Source organism: Prionailurus bengalensis, chromosome D1, assembly GCF_016509475.1.
Source record: "Prionailurus bengalensis isolate Pbe53 chromosome D1, Fcat_Pben_1.1_paternal_pri, whole genome shotgun sequence".
Lineage (NCBI taxonomy): Eukaryota > Metazoa > Chordata > Mammalia > Carnivora > Felidae > Prionailurus > Prionailurus bengalensis.
This window is the reverse complement of record NC_057346.1, coordinates 33,571,149-33,588,837: the sequence shown is the minus strand read 5'-3', so window position 1 is coordinate 33,588,837 and position 17,689 is coordinate 33,571,149. Positions and strand designations below refer to the sequence as shown.

At 34.3% G+C, this 17,689-nt stretch overlaps 1 protein-coding gene across 1 annotated transcript in view; it reads left to right on the top strand.

Moving 5' to 3' along the window:
* The window catches only part of CNTN5 (contactin 5), a 1,382,461-nt gene that overhangs the window by 1,332,014 nt on the left and 32,758 nt on the right, over positions 1-17,689 (top strand). Inside the window, exon 21 of the mRNA XM_043579878.1 lies at positions 1,392-1,501. Within this exon, the coding sequence (XP_043435813.1) occupies positions 1,392-1,501 (110 nt within the window). The remainder of the gene's footprint in view (positions 1-1,391; positions 1,502-17,689) is intronic.

Here is a 17,689-nt window from a genome sequence, read left to right as displayed (position 1 = left end):
AACATCAGCATTTCCTTTTATTTACTTGCAAAATCAAGAATTTTGACTCCTATTAAATAATAATGAAAAAAATCTTCATTTCTGGAAAATCTTTCATTTTCTGGAGAAAAAGTTTCTCCAGATAGATGGGTGACTACCTTCCATCAAAACAAGAAAGATCTCAGTAAATAGTTATAATTCCTTTAATATCTCTAATAATTATTTTTAAATATCTTATTTAGAATTTTGTCATATTTGGTTCCCTGATTCTAAAAGGAAAAGGTCTGGGGGAGAAAGAGAAAAGAAACTTCAATAGATTAAACTCTTACCAGTTACATTTTTAGTATTTAAGTCTCTACAATTTTTATACAGCAGGGGTTCTTTAAATCAACTTTGTACAGAACTGTTTGAACTAATATATGGCCTTTATTCTGCCATTTCATTTAACGTGTGTTTGTGACATAGTATTTATGATTCAGCAATGTCAAAGCTGAAAATATTTTGTTACTCACATACAGTGCAACCTCAAGTAAAGTGTACCTCTTGATGGATGCCAGTCAGACATGGTGTATTTGGAAAAAAAAAATAGTGAGAAAGGTCACTAAGCATAGGAATGGATGAAAACATACTTTTGAGCAGTAAGACTGAGACATTCAGGGCCTTTCTTTTTCAGTCCATACCTATCTTAAAAGTCAACGCATGCCTTTTGAATATCATGATTCATATCATATTATATATACAATCATGGAAATGTAGTTTTGTGGCTGGAACAACAACAACAACAACACATGAAATTTTGACTCTATTTGTGCCTACAGGGGTAAAAAAAGTAAAGTAAAATAATAACAAGTGATATTTTGTGAGTGAATGCTTTAAGGGCCAAGCATTGTGCTAAATATCTTGTATGTATTATTCCACCTAAAACTAACCTTAAAAACCTCTGAGATAAGTACTCTTATTATGTCCATATTACAGATGAGGGAACTGGGGCATAAAAAAAAAGGCAACTTGCCTCAAGGTAAATAATTCTTTTGAAGGCAGAAAACAACAGCAGCAACAAAATAGCCACACCTGAATCTCTAGTCCATGCTTTTAATCATTGTGCTAGACTGGCAGACAATTTAAGTCAGACAATTTAACTTCCCCAGGAATGTCGTGGTCAATCCAAGGATAAAGATCTTCTTTGTTTGCCTTGCTAGATTTGTCATTTGTCTTGGTAAAGACATGAGACTTGACCCAAGTAGAAAAATACAAAAAAACCATCTTTTTATCTTTTGTTTTTCACAACTACCACAACACTTCATTTCAAAAAAAGGTAGAAGGAAGTAACACCTGACAGATTCAAGTGCAATGCTTTGATAGACATAACTTGTTACCATCAGAGTTTATTATTTCCATTTTCCTTTGTACAGAACCCAGTGCTGCTCCCACAGATGTCAAGGCTACAAGTGTGTCTGTGTCAGAGATTCTTGTTGCATGGAAACATATTAAAGAAAGTCTAGGAAGACCACAGGGATTTGAGGTATGAACAGAATTATTGAAAATAAGCCTTGTTATTTTTGCTGCCACTGCAATCTCCAAAAGAAATAGTTTGGTGACACTTCAACAGAATTATATTCTTTTGAAATTTTGTTCCATGGCAAAGAAAGTAAGAAATATGCTATTTTACTGACATGTTGTTCATTAGCTGGCTTATATTTTAGCACAGTATTTTCCATAGTACCATGTAAAGAATTTTTTAAAGAGATGAATAAACCATTATATAAAAATCAGGAGTTACAAATGGATATTTACTGATATCTGATTTATTGGTAGTTAAAAATGTTTTTGTGGATAAAAATGTTTTTGTGTATTTTCTTCCAATAAGTTAATGTATAAAACAAGTTTTCCTATTATACTGTCTTGGCAGATCATACCTCCTATACTGACTTCTCAAAATTTGCTTGGACTTCGTGGTCTATACATATTCATTCAAATGACTTTTTTCCCTTAGTTTTTTTCTATTTTCAAACACAATTATGCAGACCTTTTAATGGTGAACATTTCATAACATTTCAATGACTTCAATGAAAGTTTAGCCTCCACATGAACTAGAGGATTGTAGGCAGTCTATGAACTTGAATATTCTTCAAAAACAAGATCTCTACTTCTTGTGTTGGTTTGTCAGGGGGGGATAATTTCTAAAATCAGAAAAATAGTTACCATCCAGCGTCCTATAAACTTAAATAATTATCAAATATAAGACTTGTACTCCAACATGATTTCAGGCTGAAAACACATTTTTTTAATTCTATCTGAGGTTTGAAATAATGCCTGAGAAATATTTGATTAATATACTGCCAGCATTAGATAGTGATTACTATGATAAAAAAATTCACACAATTTTTCTTAAGAGTTACAGCAAGGACCAGTTATGAGAAACCATTATCTATGCAATATCATGGATTTGTTTCTGTAATATTGCTTTGATTTACTATTTGAAGTAATAATTCACTATGTGCCACATCATGATTGCATGTTTATTTGACTAATACCTCCTTGTCTCCCTACCCATGCTGCAAAGACCATATCTATTTACCAAAGAATCTCAGCATCTGGTAGTTCTTGGACCATGAGAGCTACAATAAATATTTGTTGAATGAATGAATATCTGTACTTTTAATACCACTGTAGAAGACATTGGGGTAGCCTGCCTTGTTACACTTCAGGGGCCAGTACACATCTCCCAGTTTCTGCGGGTTTTGTTTGCTCAATTTCCACCTTTGGAGAATTGCCTTCACTCAGGAATGCTGCTTTCCCTTAAAAATCCCCTTCCCAAAATTAGGCAACCCAAAGCCAATGATTGGCTGACACTGGTCGGTCCCTTGACTGAAGAAAAAAACAACTTTATGGTGTATTTTATGGTGCATTGTCTTTGCTGTGTGCATCAGGACCAGGCTGGATTACCTGAGGCCACACTCTTGCTCAACTCCCTCTCCTTCCTTATCCTTCTATCCTCCCTTCTTTACAGATTTACCTGAAAGCACTATCAAAATAAATCACATACACTTGTATCTATGTCTCGACCTCTGCTTCTAGGGAGTCCAGCCTAAAATAACTACATAAGTACAGACTAGCTTAGACCTCTGAATCAAAACATTTGATGTGCATACTTTTAGAAGGCCACAAAGTATATCCTGGTGAACAGAAAAGTGAGGGATCCATGCTCTCACATCTCCAAGTCGTGCTCCTCTCACCTAGCCAGCCACTTTCCTTTTTTTTCCTGCATGACAGTCATGTTCTCACTGCAACTCACTTATAATAATAGCTCTTTTGGAGGTCCTGCAAATATCACATAAGATTTATATCTGTGAATAATTATTCTCTTTCTAAATATAAATCATTCATTCATTAACTCAACAAATCTTTATTGAAGACTTACTAAGTACCTACCAGAACTAGATTCTAGGGATAAAACCATGAGCAAAATGAATTCTCTGCCTTCATGAAGCTTAATATTGAAGTAAGGGAGGCAAGCAATAAACAAATTAGCAAATAAATGTGTGGCATAATTTCGATTATGATAAATACTGTGTAGAAAAATAAAATTGGATACGAAGGTAGAGAGTCAAAGACTATGCTATTTATAAAGATTTGAAAAGTCACCCTATCTGGTATTGTGACATTTGAGTTGACACATGACTGAATGAGAGAGAAAGAGACAGAGAGAACAGCAAAATCAAAGTCTCTAAAGTAGTAGCATGCTGGCCCTGTTCAAAGAACAGGAAGGGAGTGATTTGGGTGAGATAGCAGTGAACAACAGAGAGGGTTGGGTTGCAAAATGGTGGAGAGAGCACCAAGACAAAGACCAGGTTATGTAGAGTGTTGTTAACCACAGAAAGGAATCTGGATTTTATCCTATGAGGAGAAGGCATTAAAAGATTTTGAACAGAAAGAGTCAAGTCAGTATCTGACTTATATTTAAAAGCCTCCCTTAGTCTAGAGGGTGGAGAATAGACTCTAGAAAAGACATCAGGGATAATAAAGACAATTGTTCCAATCTAGGTAATAAAGAAGTTGCTTTTCACTAGAGCAGTCACAATGTAATCGATGAGAAATCTTTTTAAAATACATTTTATATGGATACGTGATGGGATTTGGAAATGAATGTGGTGTCAATTAAAACATGAAAGGAATCAAAGATAATTCCAGAGTTTTTTGACCGAAGAAATTTGGTGAATAAAATATCATTCACGTAGATGAGGTACTCAGAAAGAAGAGTGGGTGTTAGTGCAAAAAGTTATGGATTCTGGTTTAAATGTGTTTACTTTTAGGAGCCTTCTTATATCCAAAAAGTGTTGTCAAGTAAGTCTTATATTAAGAGATAGGGTAGATATGGAGCTATAACGCCAAGGAATCATCAATATATAAATGGTTTTTTATGTATATACTGACTGAATCACTGAATGTTGATTAAAAAGGTGTTTCAGAATTGAACCCTATGATGCCTGACCATTTGAACCTCAAGAAAGAAAGGGAGTCTGACCAAAGAAACTAAGGGAGACAGTGAAGGAATTCAGAAGCCAAGAAAACAATTTTTCTGAGAAAAAAATGCTGCTGAGAAATTCAGAAAGATGAGGCCTGAAATTGCAAAATGGATATTGCATTGCAGAGATCCTAGTGACCTTGGTGAGAGGACTTTTATGGAATGCCATGATCAAGGCTTGACTGGAGATCAAAACAAGACCACCCATGAGTAACATTCAAGAGTGCCAGAGCACATTTTTGCTAAATCTATTTCATTTAAAATGGAAAGTTATTCAAAAAACTGGAATATACTTAAGAACAGAATGTTAATGGGAATAAACCAAATTCTGCAATAATCATCACAATGACTGCATTTTTAGATTCAAATAAGTTAACACAAATTCTGACAACTATTTTTATACTTAGAAACAAAATCCATAGGCACAGTAATCTTTATATCACTTTATAGTTCCTTATAAATTATGTTTAAAAATATGGCATTTCGTCAAATAAAGAAACCTACAATAAAAACAAAAAGTAAAGAGAAAGAAATCCAAGCATAACACTACAGAAAACCATCAAAGCACAAGAGAAGAAAGGAACAGAAAGAAATGAAAAAACCACCAAAGCAGTTAATAAAACACCAATATGTACATACCTCTCAATAATTATTTTTTAAAATTTTTTAATGTTTATTTTTGATAGAGTGTTAGAGACAGCATGAGCGGGGAAGGCTGAACTGTCAGCACAGAGCCTGAAGCATGTCTCAAATACATGAACTGCAAGATTATGACCTGAGTGGAAGTCAGACACTCAACTGACTGAGCCACCCAGGTGACCGTCTCAACAATCATTTTAAATGTGAATGGACTGAATGCTCCAATCAAAATTATTGAAAAAAATAAGAACCATATATATGCTGCCCAGAAGAAACTCACTTCAGACCTAAGATACATGCAGACTCACTTCAGACATAAAGACACATGCAGATTGAAAGTAAAGGGCTGAAAAAATATATACAGTGCAAAGGGGAGCAAAAAGAAACATGGAGTAGCAATACTTCCATCAGACAAAATAGACTTTAAAACAAGAAACAGGGTGCCTGGGTTGTTCAGTCAGTTGAGCTCCTGACTCTTGATTTTGGCTCAGGTCATGATCTTGCAATTCCTGCATTTGAGCCCCTCATCAGGCTTTGCACTGGTGGTGTGGAGCCTGCTTGGGTTTCTCTCCCTCCCTCTCTCTCTGCCCCTCCCTTGCTCCTCTCTCTCTCTCTCTCTCTAAAAATATAAACTAAAAAGAAAGAAACAAAGAAAGAAAGAAAGAAACAAAGAAAGAAAGAAAGAAAGAAAGAAAGAAAAGGGCATTACATATAGATAAAGACAACAATCCAACAAGAGGATATAACATTTGTAAATATTTATGTACCCAACACAAAGCACCTAAATACATAAAGCAAATATTAACCGACATGAAGGAAGATGTGGACAGTAATACAATAGAAGTAGGGGACTTAACACCCCATGTACGTCAATAGATAGATCATCCAGACAGTAAATCAGTAAGAAAACAGTGGCTTTTAATGACACATTGGGCCAGTTGGATCTAAAAAATATATTCATAACATTCCATCCCAAAAGAGCAAATTGCACATTTTCAACTACACATGAAACATTTTCTAGAACAGATCACAAAAAAAGAAGTTTCTAGAACAAGTCATAAAAGAAATTTCAATAAATTCAAAAATATTGAAATCATATCACGGACCTTTTCTGACCATAGTGGTATTAAAGTAGAAATCAATCACAAGAAAAAATCTAGAAAGAACGTAAATATATGGAGGCTGCTACTAAACAATGAATGAGTCACCAAGAAATCAAGAGGAAATCAAAAAATACATGGATACAAATGAAAAGAAACACACAATAGTCCAAACTCTTTGGGATGAAGCAAAAATTGTTCTAAGAAGGAAGTTAACACAATATAGGCCCCTGCCTCACAAAACAAGAATTTTCTCAACCTAACTTCACACACAAAAGAGCTAGAAAAAGAACAAACAAAGCCCCAAACCAGTAGAAGAAAGAAAATAATAAAAATTAAGGAAAAAATTATCTTGTTACCAAATAAAATAAATAATAATAATAATAATAATAATATACTATTTGTAAAAGTAAAAGTATACTTACTTTTTATAATCAGAAAATGAAAACTTTATATAATTCAGTGGCCAAATATGGCATTACGTTTCTTTTAAGTAAAATACAGTCAGCAAAGACTGTTTTCAATTTATACTATCTCATAACTGAATAATGCATGTGGACTTAAAAATAAATGTGATATAAATAAGTCTTATCAGAATCTCTGTCGCCCTCTCTTATCTACATTCTTTATCCCTTTAAGGAGAGCTCTACCTCTGTCCTTTACCTTATCCACCCTAGAATATGACCCTCTTATCTCCTCAACTTTGTTCTTTTTTTACTAAGGGATCTCACTGACTAAATATTACTAAAATATAGTAACCTCCTAAAGTTTAATATTTTATCTCACTACTACTCCCTCCTCTATTCTATCCCAACTACAATCTTAGATGAATTTATTAGTGGTAGACTTCTGAGCATGGTGACAATAAAGTATTTTTCTGTCACCACACTCATGGGACTTGTTTCAAATTTTATATACCTATCCTATCAGTTCCACAAATCATTTTCTAGCCATAATTGCAACTTTACCTGAAGTGTTTGAAAAAGTTAGTTGCTAAAAAGACACTGTTTTCAGCTAACCTCTGTTATTTTTCCTGAATTGAAATGTGTGAATAAGATTGAAAAGATTCTGCTCTTATGAATGTTGAATCCTAATGGGAGAAGATAAAAATAAATAAACAAGTAAAATAAACTTAGATAACAATACATATAGAAGTTTAAAGGTAGAGCACACCTAGTTCCATTAAGGAAGAGTAGGAAGTGAAGCAACTGTGCCTTAATGAAACAATGGTGTGAATAGAATTAAAAGTAGCAAATTAGTGAGGCAGAGACAAGATTATGTAGAGATATCTGGATTATGGAGTTTGTATTTTCTTTCAAATGCAATGAAAAAGCACTGTGGCAATTTACAGAGAGGAATGACAATGTCTGATTTACATTTTTTTAACATCACTTTGGATATTCTTACACGAAGAATGAAAGGAGGAGAAAAGAAAGATCAGGAATAGAAGATAGAAGGCTACCGCAATAATCAAAGTAAGAAATGGTGATGACTTAGACTAAGGTCATAGCAGTGGTGTAAGAGGGAAGTAAATGTATTTCAGACACTAGACTGACAAGATTTGCTGATCAGATATGGCGGGAATGAAAATTATTTCTACATCACTAGTTTGGTCAAATGAGTGAATGGTGGTGCCATTTACAAAAAAAAAAAAAGGAGAAACTGGACAAGGAAACAAAGAAGAGATTTGAAGGTGGAAAAATTAAGAGTTCTGTCTTGGCTAAATTAAATTTAACATGCTTATTAGAAATTTAGGAGGATAAATCATATAGGAAATTGGATATATGAGTTTGGAGTCTAAGAGATCAGGGTGAAGACATTAAAGTGGCAGTCATAAATGAATGGCTAAAGAAGATATGGTGTATATATACAATGGAATATTATTTCGGTATCAAAGAGAATGAAATCCTGTCATTTGCAACAATGTGGATGGAACTAGGGTACATTTTGCTAAGTGAAATCAGTCAGTCAGAGAAACACAAATATATGATTTCACTCATATGTGGAATTTAAGATATAAAACAAATGAACATAGGGAAAGGGAAGCAAGAACAGAGAGGGAGACAAACCATAAGACATTCTTAAATACAGAGAACAAACTTAAGGTTGCTGGTGGGGTGTTGGGTAGGTTGAAGGGCTAAAGGGGCATGGGACATTAAGGACACTTGTTGGAATGAGCACTGGGTGTTCTATGTAAGTGATGAGTCACCAAATTATATCCCTGAAATAATTATTACACTATACATTAACTAACTTGGATTAAATTTAAAAAATAATAAATAAATAATAAAGCGGCCGTCATAGACGAGGTATTTAAAGGCATGCTACTAGATGAAACCACCTAAAGGGAAAAAAAGTTCCAGAGGAGAGGAAAGAAAATGTTAAGAGAGGGAGTGAGAAGGGGCTAAGCTGTGTCCTGGCACACTCCACATTTAGTTTAGCTGGGAAGGAAGGAAGATGGCAGAGTAGGAGGATCCCAAGCTCACCTCACCCCATGGACACACCAAGATAAGAGCTATATTTGTACAACTAACTCTGAAAATGACCTAAAGACTGTCAAAACTGACCTTCCTCAGCCAATCTTAAAGACCACATCTGAAAGGGATAGGAGTGGTGAAGACACAGTTGTGAACCAAAGCCCCAATGCAACTAACCACAAACAAGAGAGACATCACAAGAATGGAGAAGCAAGAGGGTCAGTCTCCACACCAAGCATTCCCAGCATTAGAGATCCGCACTGAGAATATGAGCCCCCATATCATTCAGCTTTGAAAACCAGTGAGACTTAACACCATGAGCTTTAAAAATCAGTGGCCTTAATGGCTGAACAGCTGGAGAATGATAGGAAACAAAGTCCCCACTCTTAACAAGCCAATGTACTATATAACTCATACCCAGACACAGCACAGAAGCAGCAGTTTGAAAAGCACCTGGGGTAAATGTGAAGGAGATTTATTGACTAATCTTAGAATATGTGCAGAAGGATCAGGGATCTACAGGAGATTTCTCTGGTAACAAAAGTGCTGTTGAATGATTTTCTCCTCCCCCAATCTAGATAGCCAGACACTTGCAAGAGCCAGTGCTAACATTTTCCATTTATCTGGTTAGCATCATATTCCCTCTCCCTTCCAAGAATCCCCTGTGGACCAACCCCACCCACACTACCCACCTTGAAAGGTATCCCTCCAAAGCAGCTCCTACTCTGGAAGACACCACTCTAAAGTGACTCCTGCCCTGGAGTGGGAGGATGACCATACTCAGCTCAGCATGTCAGATGTTCCTACAGCAAGACAGCTGGCTATGCAAGGTGTAAACTCTGCCCTTTGGTGCACTTACAACTTTGCAAAGAGACTAATTACAGATATCTAGGTAGACTGATGACCCCACTCACCAAGAACCTGCAGCAGCTGTATCCAAGCATCTCAACAGATTGTGGAGCAAACTCTGCCCAGTGTGCCCACAGCAGACAACACACATCATTGCAGCTGGCTGGGCTACAAGCAATTGCATCTCAGCCACAGCAGTTTGCACAGAAGAAACCCCTGAAACATATGATTCTGGTGACCATGTGGTATTGCATTGTATTTTGTAATATGACACTGGAGGACTTCTTCAACACAAGCCACAACTTTTAAGACCAAGACATGCAGTTTATCTAATACATAAAAACAAACACAAAGAGTTAGAGAAAATGGGTAGAAAAAAGAATATGTCTCAAATTAAAAAACACAATGAAATCGTAGTAAAATAGCTAAATAAAATGAAGATAAGCAATATGCCTAATAAAGAATTCAAAGTAATGGTCATAAGGATACTCACTGGACTTCAGAAAACAGTGAAGGATATCAGTGAGAACTTCAACATATAGAAAATGTGAAAAAGAACCAGTCAGAGCTGAAGAATTCAATAACTGAAATGAAGAATACACTGGGAATCAAGAGTAGATTAGAGCATGCAGAAGAATGAATCAGTAATCTGAAAGACAGAGTAAGGGAAAGTACCCAAACTGAACAGCAAAAAAAAAAAAAAAAAAAAAAAATCATAAAAAATGAGAATAGGTTAAGGGAACTCTGCAACATCATCAAACATAACATTCACATTATACAGTTACCAGAAGGAGAAGAGAGAGAAGGGGGAAGAAAACTTATTTGAAGAAATAATAGCTGAAAATGTCTGTAATCTGAGGAAAGCAAGAAGGAATCCAGTTTTAGGAACCACACAGAGCTCTGAAAAAGAAGAACTCAAGGAGATCCACAAAAAGATATATAATAATTAAAATGGCAAAATAATAATTAATAATAATAATTATAATGATGATAGAATTTTTAAAGCTGCAAGGGAAAAGAAAGCAGTTACATACAAGTGAAACCTCTTAAGGCTATCAGCTGATGTTTCAGCAGCAACTTCAGGCCAGAAGGGAGTGCTGCAATACATTCAAAATTCTGAAAGGGAAAAAAAAAAACCTACAATCAAGAATAATCTAGCCAACAAGATTATCAGTCAGCAGAGGAGAAATAAATAGTTTTTCAGACAAACAAAAGTTAGAATTCATGACCACTAAATCAGCCGTATAAGAAGTGTTAAAGGGAATTTTTTAAGTTAAAAGAAAAATCCATAACTAGAAGTAAGAAAATTATGAAAGGTAAAAGCAAATCTTTTATGAAAGAAAATTTTACCCATAAAAGCAAACATATAGTAAAGATAGTAGACTAATCACTTATAAAGCCAGTATGGAGGTTAAAACACAAAGGTAATAAAATAAATTATATCCACAAAAATTAGTAAGGGATGTACAAGATAAATATATGTCAAATATGACATCATATATTTAAAACATGGAGAGGGAAGTAAAAATTTAGTGCTTTTAGAATCAGTTTGTACTTGTGACTATCAACTTAATATAAACTTCTGTACACATAAGATGTTATGTTATAACTCAATGGCAAGCACAAATAAAAAACCTGTAATAGATACACAGAAAATGAAGTTAAAGGAGTCTAAGCACAAAACTAATTAAAGCCATCAAACCACAGGGGAAGAGAGCAAGAGAAGGAGAAATAACTGCAAAAACAAGCAGAAAATGATTAACAAAATTCCAGTAAGTACATGCCTGTCAATAATTACTTTAAATGTGAATAGACTAAATGCTTCAATAAAAAGACACAGTGTGACTTAAGAGATAAAACAATAAGATCATGTATATGCTGCCTAAAAGACATTCACTTCAGACCTAAAGAAATGTACAGATTGAAAGTTAAGACCTGAAAAAAACATTTACTATGTAAATAAGAGCAAAAAGAAAGATGGGGTAGCAAAACTTCTATTAAAAAAATAGACTTTAAAACAAAGACTGTAGCAACAGACAAAGATGGACATTACAAAATGATAAAGGGTTCAATCCAACAAGAGGATATAACAATTATAAATATTTATGCATCCAACATAAGAGTACCTAAATACATATAGCTCATATTAATAAACATAAAGGGAGAAATAGACAATAATACAATCATATAAGGGGAATTTAATACCTCATGGAAATATGGAAATCAATGAATAGATCATCCAGGCAGAAAATCATCAAGGAAACTGTGGCTTTGAACAATTACTAAGACCATATAGACCTATATACACATAACAGATATATACAGAACATGCAATCCCCAACAACAGAATACACATTCTTTTCAACTGCACATGGAATAATCTTTAGGATAGATCACATGTTAGGCCACAAAATAAGTATCAGTACATTAAAGGAGAATAAAATCGTATCACATATCTTTTCTGACCACAAGAGTATGAAACTAGAAATCAATCACAAGAACAAAATGAAAAAAAAAAAAAAAAAGGAAAAACACAAAGGCATGAAGCTAAACAATATGCTACTAAACAAACAAATGGGTCATAAAGAAATGAAAGAGGAAATTTTAAAATATATTAAGACAAATAACAGTGAAAACACAACAGTCCGAAATCTTTGAGACATAGAAAAAGCAGTTTGAAGAGGAAGGTTTATAGCAATACACATTTATGTCAAGAAAGAAGAAAAATCTCAAATAAACAGCCTAACTTTACACCTAATGGGGCTAGAAAAAGAAAGAACAAAGCCCAACATTAGTTAAAAAAGATTAGAGTGGAAATAAATGAAATAGATATTTAAAAGCAATAGAAAATATCAATGAAACCAAAAGCTAGATATTTGAAAAGACAAAAAAAAATTGATAAACCAGTAGTCAAAGTCAACATGGAAAAAACAGAGATGCTCAAATAAATAAAATCAGAAATAAAAAAGGGTAAATAACAACCAATACCACAGGAATACAAAGAATTATAAGAGAATATTATGAAAAATTCTTTGGCAACAAATTGGACAAAATATACCAACCAAATGGAGAAAATAGAAGAAACAGATAAATTCTTAGAGACATACAATCTTCCAAACTTAAATCAGTAAGAAATAGGTAAAAACAGGGGAGGGGGGCACCTGGGTGGCTCAGTCAGTTAGGTGTCCAACTTCGGCTTAGGTCATGATCTCAAGGTTTGTGTGTTGGAGTCCCACTTCACATCAGGCTCTAGGCTGACAGCTCAGATCCTGGAGCCTGCTTCAGATTCTGTGTCTCCCTCTCTCTCTCCCTCCTCTGCTCATGCTCTGTCTCTCTCTCTTTCAAAAATAAATCAATATTTAAAAAAATAAAACAAAACAAACAAGAACAACAACAAAAACAGAGAGGGAAGCAACCAAAGAGATTCTTAAATACAGGAAGCAAACTAAGGTTTGCGGGAGGGGATGTGGGTAGGGGAATGGGCTAATTAGGCTATGGGTACTAAGGAGTAGTAGTAAAGAAACCTTTATTATACTATATGTTAACTAACTTGGATTTAAATAAAATTAAAAATAAAATAAAAATAAAAATAAAAATAAAAATAGAACTACCCTATGACCCAGCAATTACACTTAAAAGGTATTTATCCAAAGGATAAAAAAATGCTGATTCGAAGGGGCACATGCAGCCCAATGTTTATAGCAGTGCTATCAGCAATAGCCAAATTATGGAAAAAGCCCAAATGTCCATTGACTGATAAATGTATAAGAATGGAATCTTGGCATTTGCAACAATGTGGATGAAACCAGAATGTGTTGTGGTAAGTCAAATAAGCCAGTCAGAGAAAGATGAATATCATATGATTTCACTTATATGTGGAATTTAAGAAACAAAACAGATGAACATAGGGAAAGTGAAGCAAAAATAATAGAGAAACAGAGAGGGAGACAAACTATAAGTGACTTCTATACAGAGAACAAAATGAAGGTTGCTGGAGGAGTGTTGGGTGGGGGCATGGGCTAAATGGGTGATGGGCCTTAAGGAGGTCACTTGTTGGGATGAACAACTGGGTGTTATATGTAAGTCATGAATCACTAAATTCTACTCCTGAAACCATTAACATACTATATGTTAATTAACTTGGATTTAAATAAAACAAAATAATAAAATGAAATGAAATAGGAAGAAAAAATTTGAACAGACTGATTAATAGTAATGAAACTGAATAATAATCAAATTCTCCCAACAAAAGTCCAGGGCCAGATGGCTCCATAGGTCAATTCTACACATTTAAAGAAGAGTTAATACCTCTACTCTCAAACTATTACAGAAACTAGAAGAGGAAGGAAAACTTCCAGATGCATTCCAGTCTGTCAACACTTCCCTGATACCAAAAGCAGACAAAGACACTACAAAAAATTCTTTTTTAAAACTTACAGGCCAATAATTCTGATGAACAAAAATGAAAAATTCCCAACAAAATATTAGCAAATCAAAATAAAAAATACATTTAAAAAAATCTTTCATCATGATCAAATGGGATTTATTTCAGGGTTATAAGGGTGGTTTGATATAAGCAAATCAATCAGTGTAATAGATCACATTATCAAAAGGAAGATTAAAAAACATGATCACCTCAACATATGCAGAAAAAGCATTGATAAAACACAACATCCATTCATGATAAAAAACACTCAACAAAGTAGGCTTAGAGGGAACATACCTCAGCATACTAAAGGCTATATACAACAAACCCACAGCTAACATTATACTCAATGGTGAAAAACTGAAAGCTTTTCCTCTAAGATCAGGAGGAAGACAAAGATGTCCACTCTCATCACTTTTATTCAACATAGTACTAGAGGTCCTAGCCACTGTAATCAGGCAACAAAAAGTAAAAGTCACTCAAATTGGTAAGAAAGAATTAAAACTGTCACTATTTGCAATGACATGATACACATATCATTTGAGAAAGCTCAAAAGCTGCCAAAAAAATTAGAAGTAATAAATAAAGTCAGAGGTACCTGGGTGGCTCAGTTGGTTAAGCATCTGACTTCAGCTCAGGTCATGATCTTGCAGTTCGTGAGTTCAAGCCCTGCATTGGATTCTGTGCTGACAGCTCAGAGCCTGGAGCCTCCTTTGAGTTCTGTGTCTCCCTCTCTCTGTCCCTTCCCCATTCTCTCTCTCTCTCTCAAAAATAAATAAACATTAAAAAAGAAGTAATAAATAAATTCAGTAAACTTGCAAGACACAAAATTAATGTATAGAAATCTGCTGCACTTCTATACACTAAAAATAAAGTAATAGCAGAAAGAGAAATGAAGGAAACAATATCACAATTGCACCAAAATAATAAACTACCTAGGAATAAATTTAACCAAGGAGGTGAAAGACCCACACTCTGAAAACTATAAAACATTGATGAAAGAAATTGAAGACAACACAAATAAATGGAAGGTTACACCATGTTCATGGATTGGAAGAATTGGTGTCATTAAAATGTCTGTACTACTCAGAGCAATCTTCAGATTCCATGCAATCCCCATCAAAATATCAACAACATTTTTTACAGAACTAGGACAAATAATCTTAAACATTACATGGAACCACAAAAGATCTCAAAGCCAAAGCAATCTTCAGAAAAAAAAGTACAAAGCTGGAGGTACCACATTCCCACATTTCAAGATATACTACAAGACTATAGTAATCAAAACAGTATGGTACTGGCACAAAAATAGATTCATAGATCAATCACACAGGATAGAGAACCCATAAATAAGCCCACACATATATGGTTACTATATCTAAAGGATACAAGAATATGCAATGGGGGGAATACAGAAAACTGGACAGTTACATATAAAAGAATGAAACTGCATCACTCTCTTAACCATACACAAAAATAAACTCAAAATGGATTAAAGACCTACAAATGAGACCTGAAACCATAAAACTGCTAAAAGAAAACATAGGTGGTAATCTCTTAGGCATCACACTTAGCCACATATTTACAGGTATGTCTCCTCAGGAAAGGGAAACAAAAGCAAAAAAGAAAAAAAAAACACAAAAAACTGTTAGTAATAAACGAAAATAAAAACCTTCTACACAGCAAAGAAAACCATCAACAAAATAACAATAAAATCTAATGAATGGGAGAATCTATATCATTTGCAAATGACATCCCTAATAAAGGGTTAATGTCCAAAATATATAAAGAATTTATTCAACACGCACACACACACACGCACACGCATACACACACACACACACACACACACACACACACACAATTTCATTTAAAAATGAGCAGAGAACATGAATAGACAATTCCAAAGATGTCATCCAGATGACCAACAGGCACATGATAAGATGCTAAATATCACTCATCATCAGGAAAATGCAAATCAAAACCACAATGAGCTATTACCTCACACCAGTCAGAGGGCTAGTATAGACAAGAAATAACAAGGTTTAGGGGCACCTGGGTGGCTCAGTCAGTTAAGCGTCCAACTTCAGCTCAGGTCATGATCTCACTGCTTGTTGAGTTCAAGCCCTGCATTGGGTTCTGTGCTGACAGCTCAGAGCCTGGAGCCTGCTTCAGTTTCTGTGTCTCCTTCTCTCTCTGACCCTCCCCTGCTCATGCTCTGTCTTTCTTTGTCTCAAAAATACATTTTAAAAAAAAATTTAAGAAAATAACAAGGTTTGTTGAGGATGTGGAAAAAAGAGAATCCTTGTGCACTGTTGATGGAATGTATACTCTCATGTGCAATCACTGTGGAAAATAGTATGGATGTTTCTCAAAAAATTAAAAACAAATACTGTATGATCCAATAATTCCACTAGGTATTCCCAGGTATTTACCCTGGAAAAACAAAAACACTTTCAAAAATATACACACAATGCTATGATTACTGCAGTATTATTTACAATAGTTAGGATATTACAGCAACTCAAGTATCTATCAATAAATGAATGCATACATATATATGTATATATATATATACACCATATGATTTCACTTATATGTGGAAAAACAGAGCAAACTAACAAAGAAACAATAAAGCAGAATCTTAAATACAGAGAACAAACTGGTGACTGACAGAGGAGAAGTGGTTAGGGAGATGGGTGAAATAGATAAAGGGGATTAAGAAGTACAAACTTCCAGTTATAAAATGAATAAGTCACAGCCATGAAAAGTACAACATAGGGAATATAGCAAAAAATATTGTAATAACATTGTATTGTGACAATGGTGACTACCTACCATGGAGAGCACTGAAAAATGTATAGAGCTGTTGAATCAATATATTGTACACCTAAACCTAATATAACATTGTATGTCAATTATACTTCAATAATGTAAATGATAAATAAATAAATAAATAAATAAATAAATAAAGTTTAACTGAAGAGGAAAATCAGTAAGGGGATTGGGCAAGGAGAGATCATTTTAGGAGAGGTGTGACAGGTTTCAAAGAAACTGAAAGAGCTGATTTAAAAAAAAAACAATTCAGAGTTCTTAATCCAGCAACATCTTTATTTGCTGTAGAACCATCTAAGTCTTACCAGGATACCAAGATGTTTTGATATACATGAGAATCACAACTTTCCAATGTTTGTATCAAAAATGGTTAAGGGTCAGACCTGAATATGTTTTTGGACTACTCAAGGATTAATAAGTGAATCTAATTAATTACTGCAGAAAACTATTTGCACCTCAGACAAAAGCAATTAAAAGAAGCGAAGATAAGGCTTTTATATGGGAAGTTTCCTTTGATATACCAGCAATAACAGGGGAGTAAGTGAGAAATAAGAAATCATTTCTGAAGTCACATACACAGATTTATGTCCTTCTAAAATGTGGTTTTTGTCAAGTACATTCTTACCTACAATTTTAACATCAATGAACTGTATCTCTAAAGTACATACTAACGACAACATCTCAGTGCATTTTCCTTAACGTATAATCAAACTTAAACTTGTGGGTGGCTTACAGGACTCTGAAACCTTTGTATTTTCTCTTCTACTAATCATGGGATGCTATCCTTGAGCAAGGGTCATTTAAAGATAGACTTCACCTAGCGAAGTATAAAGTCCTTAAGGCTCATATATCCTCCTTA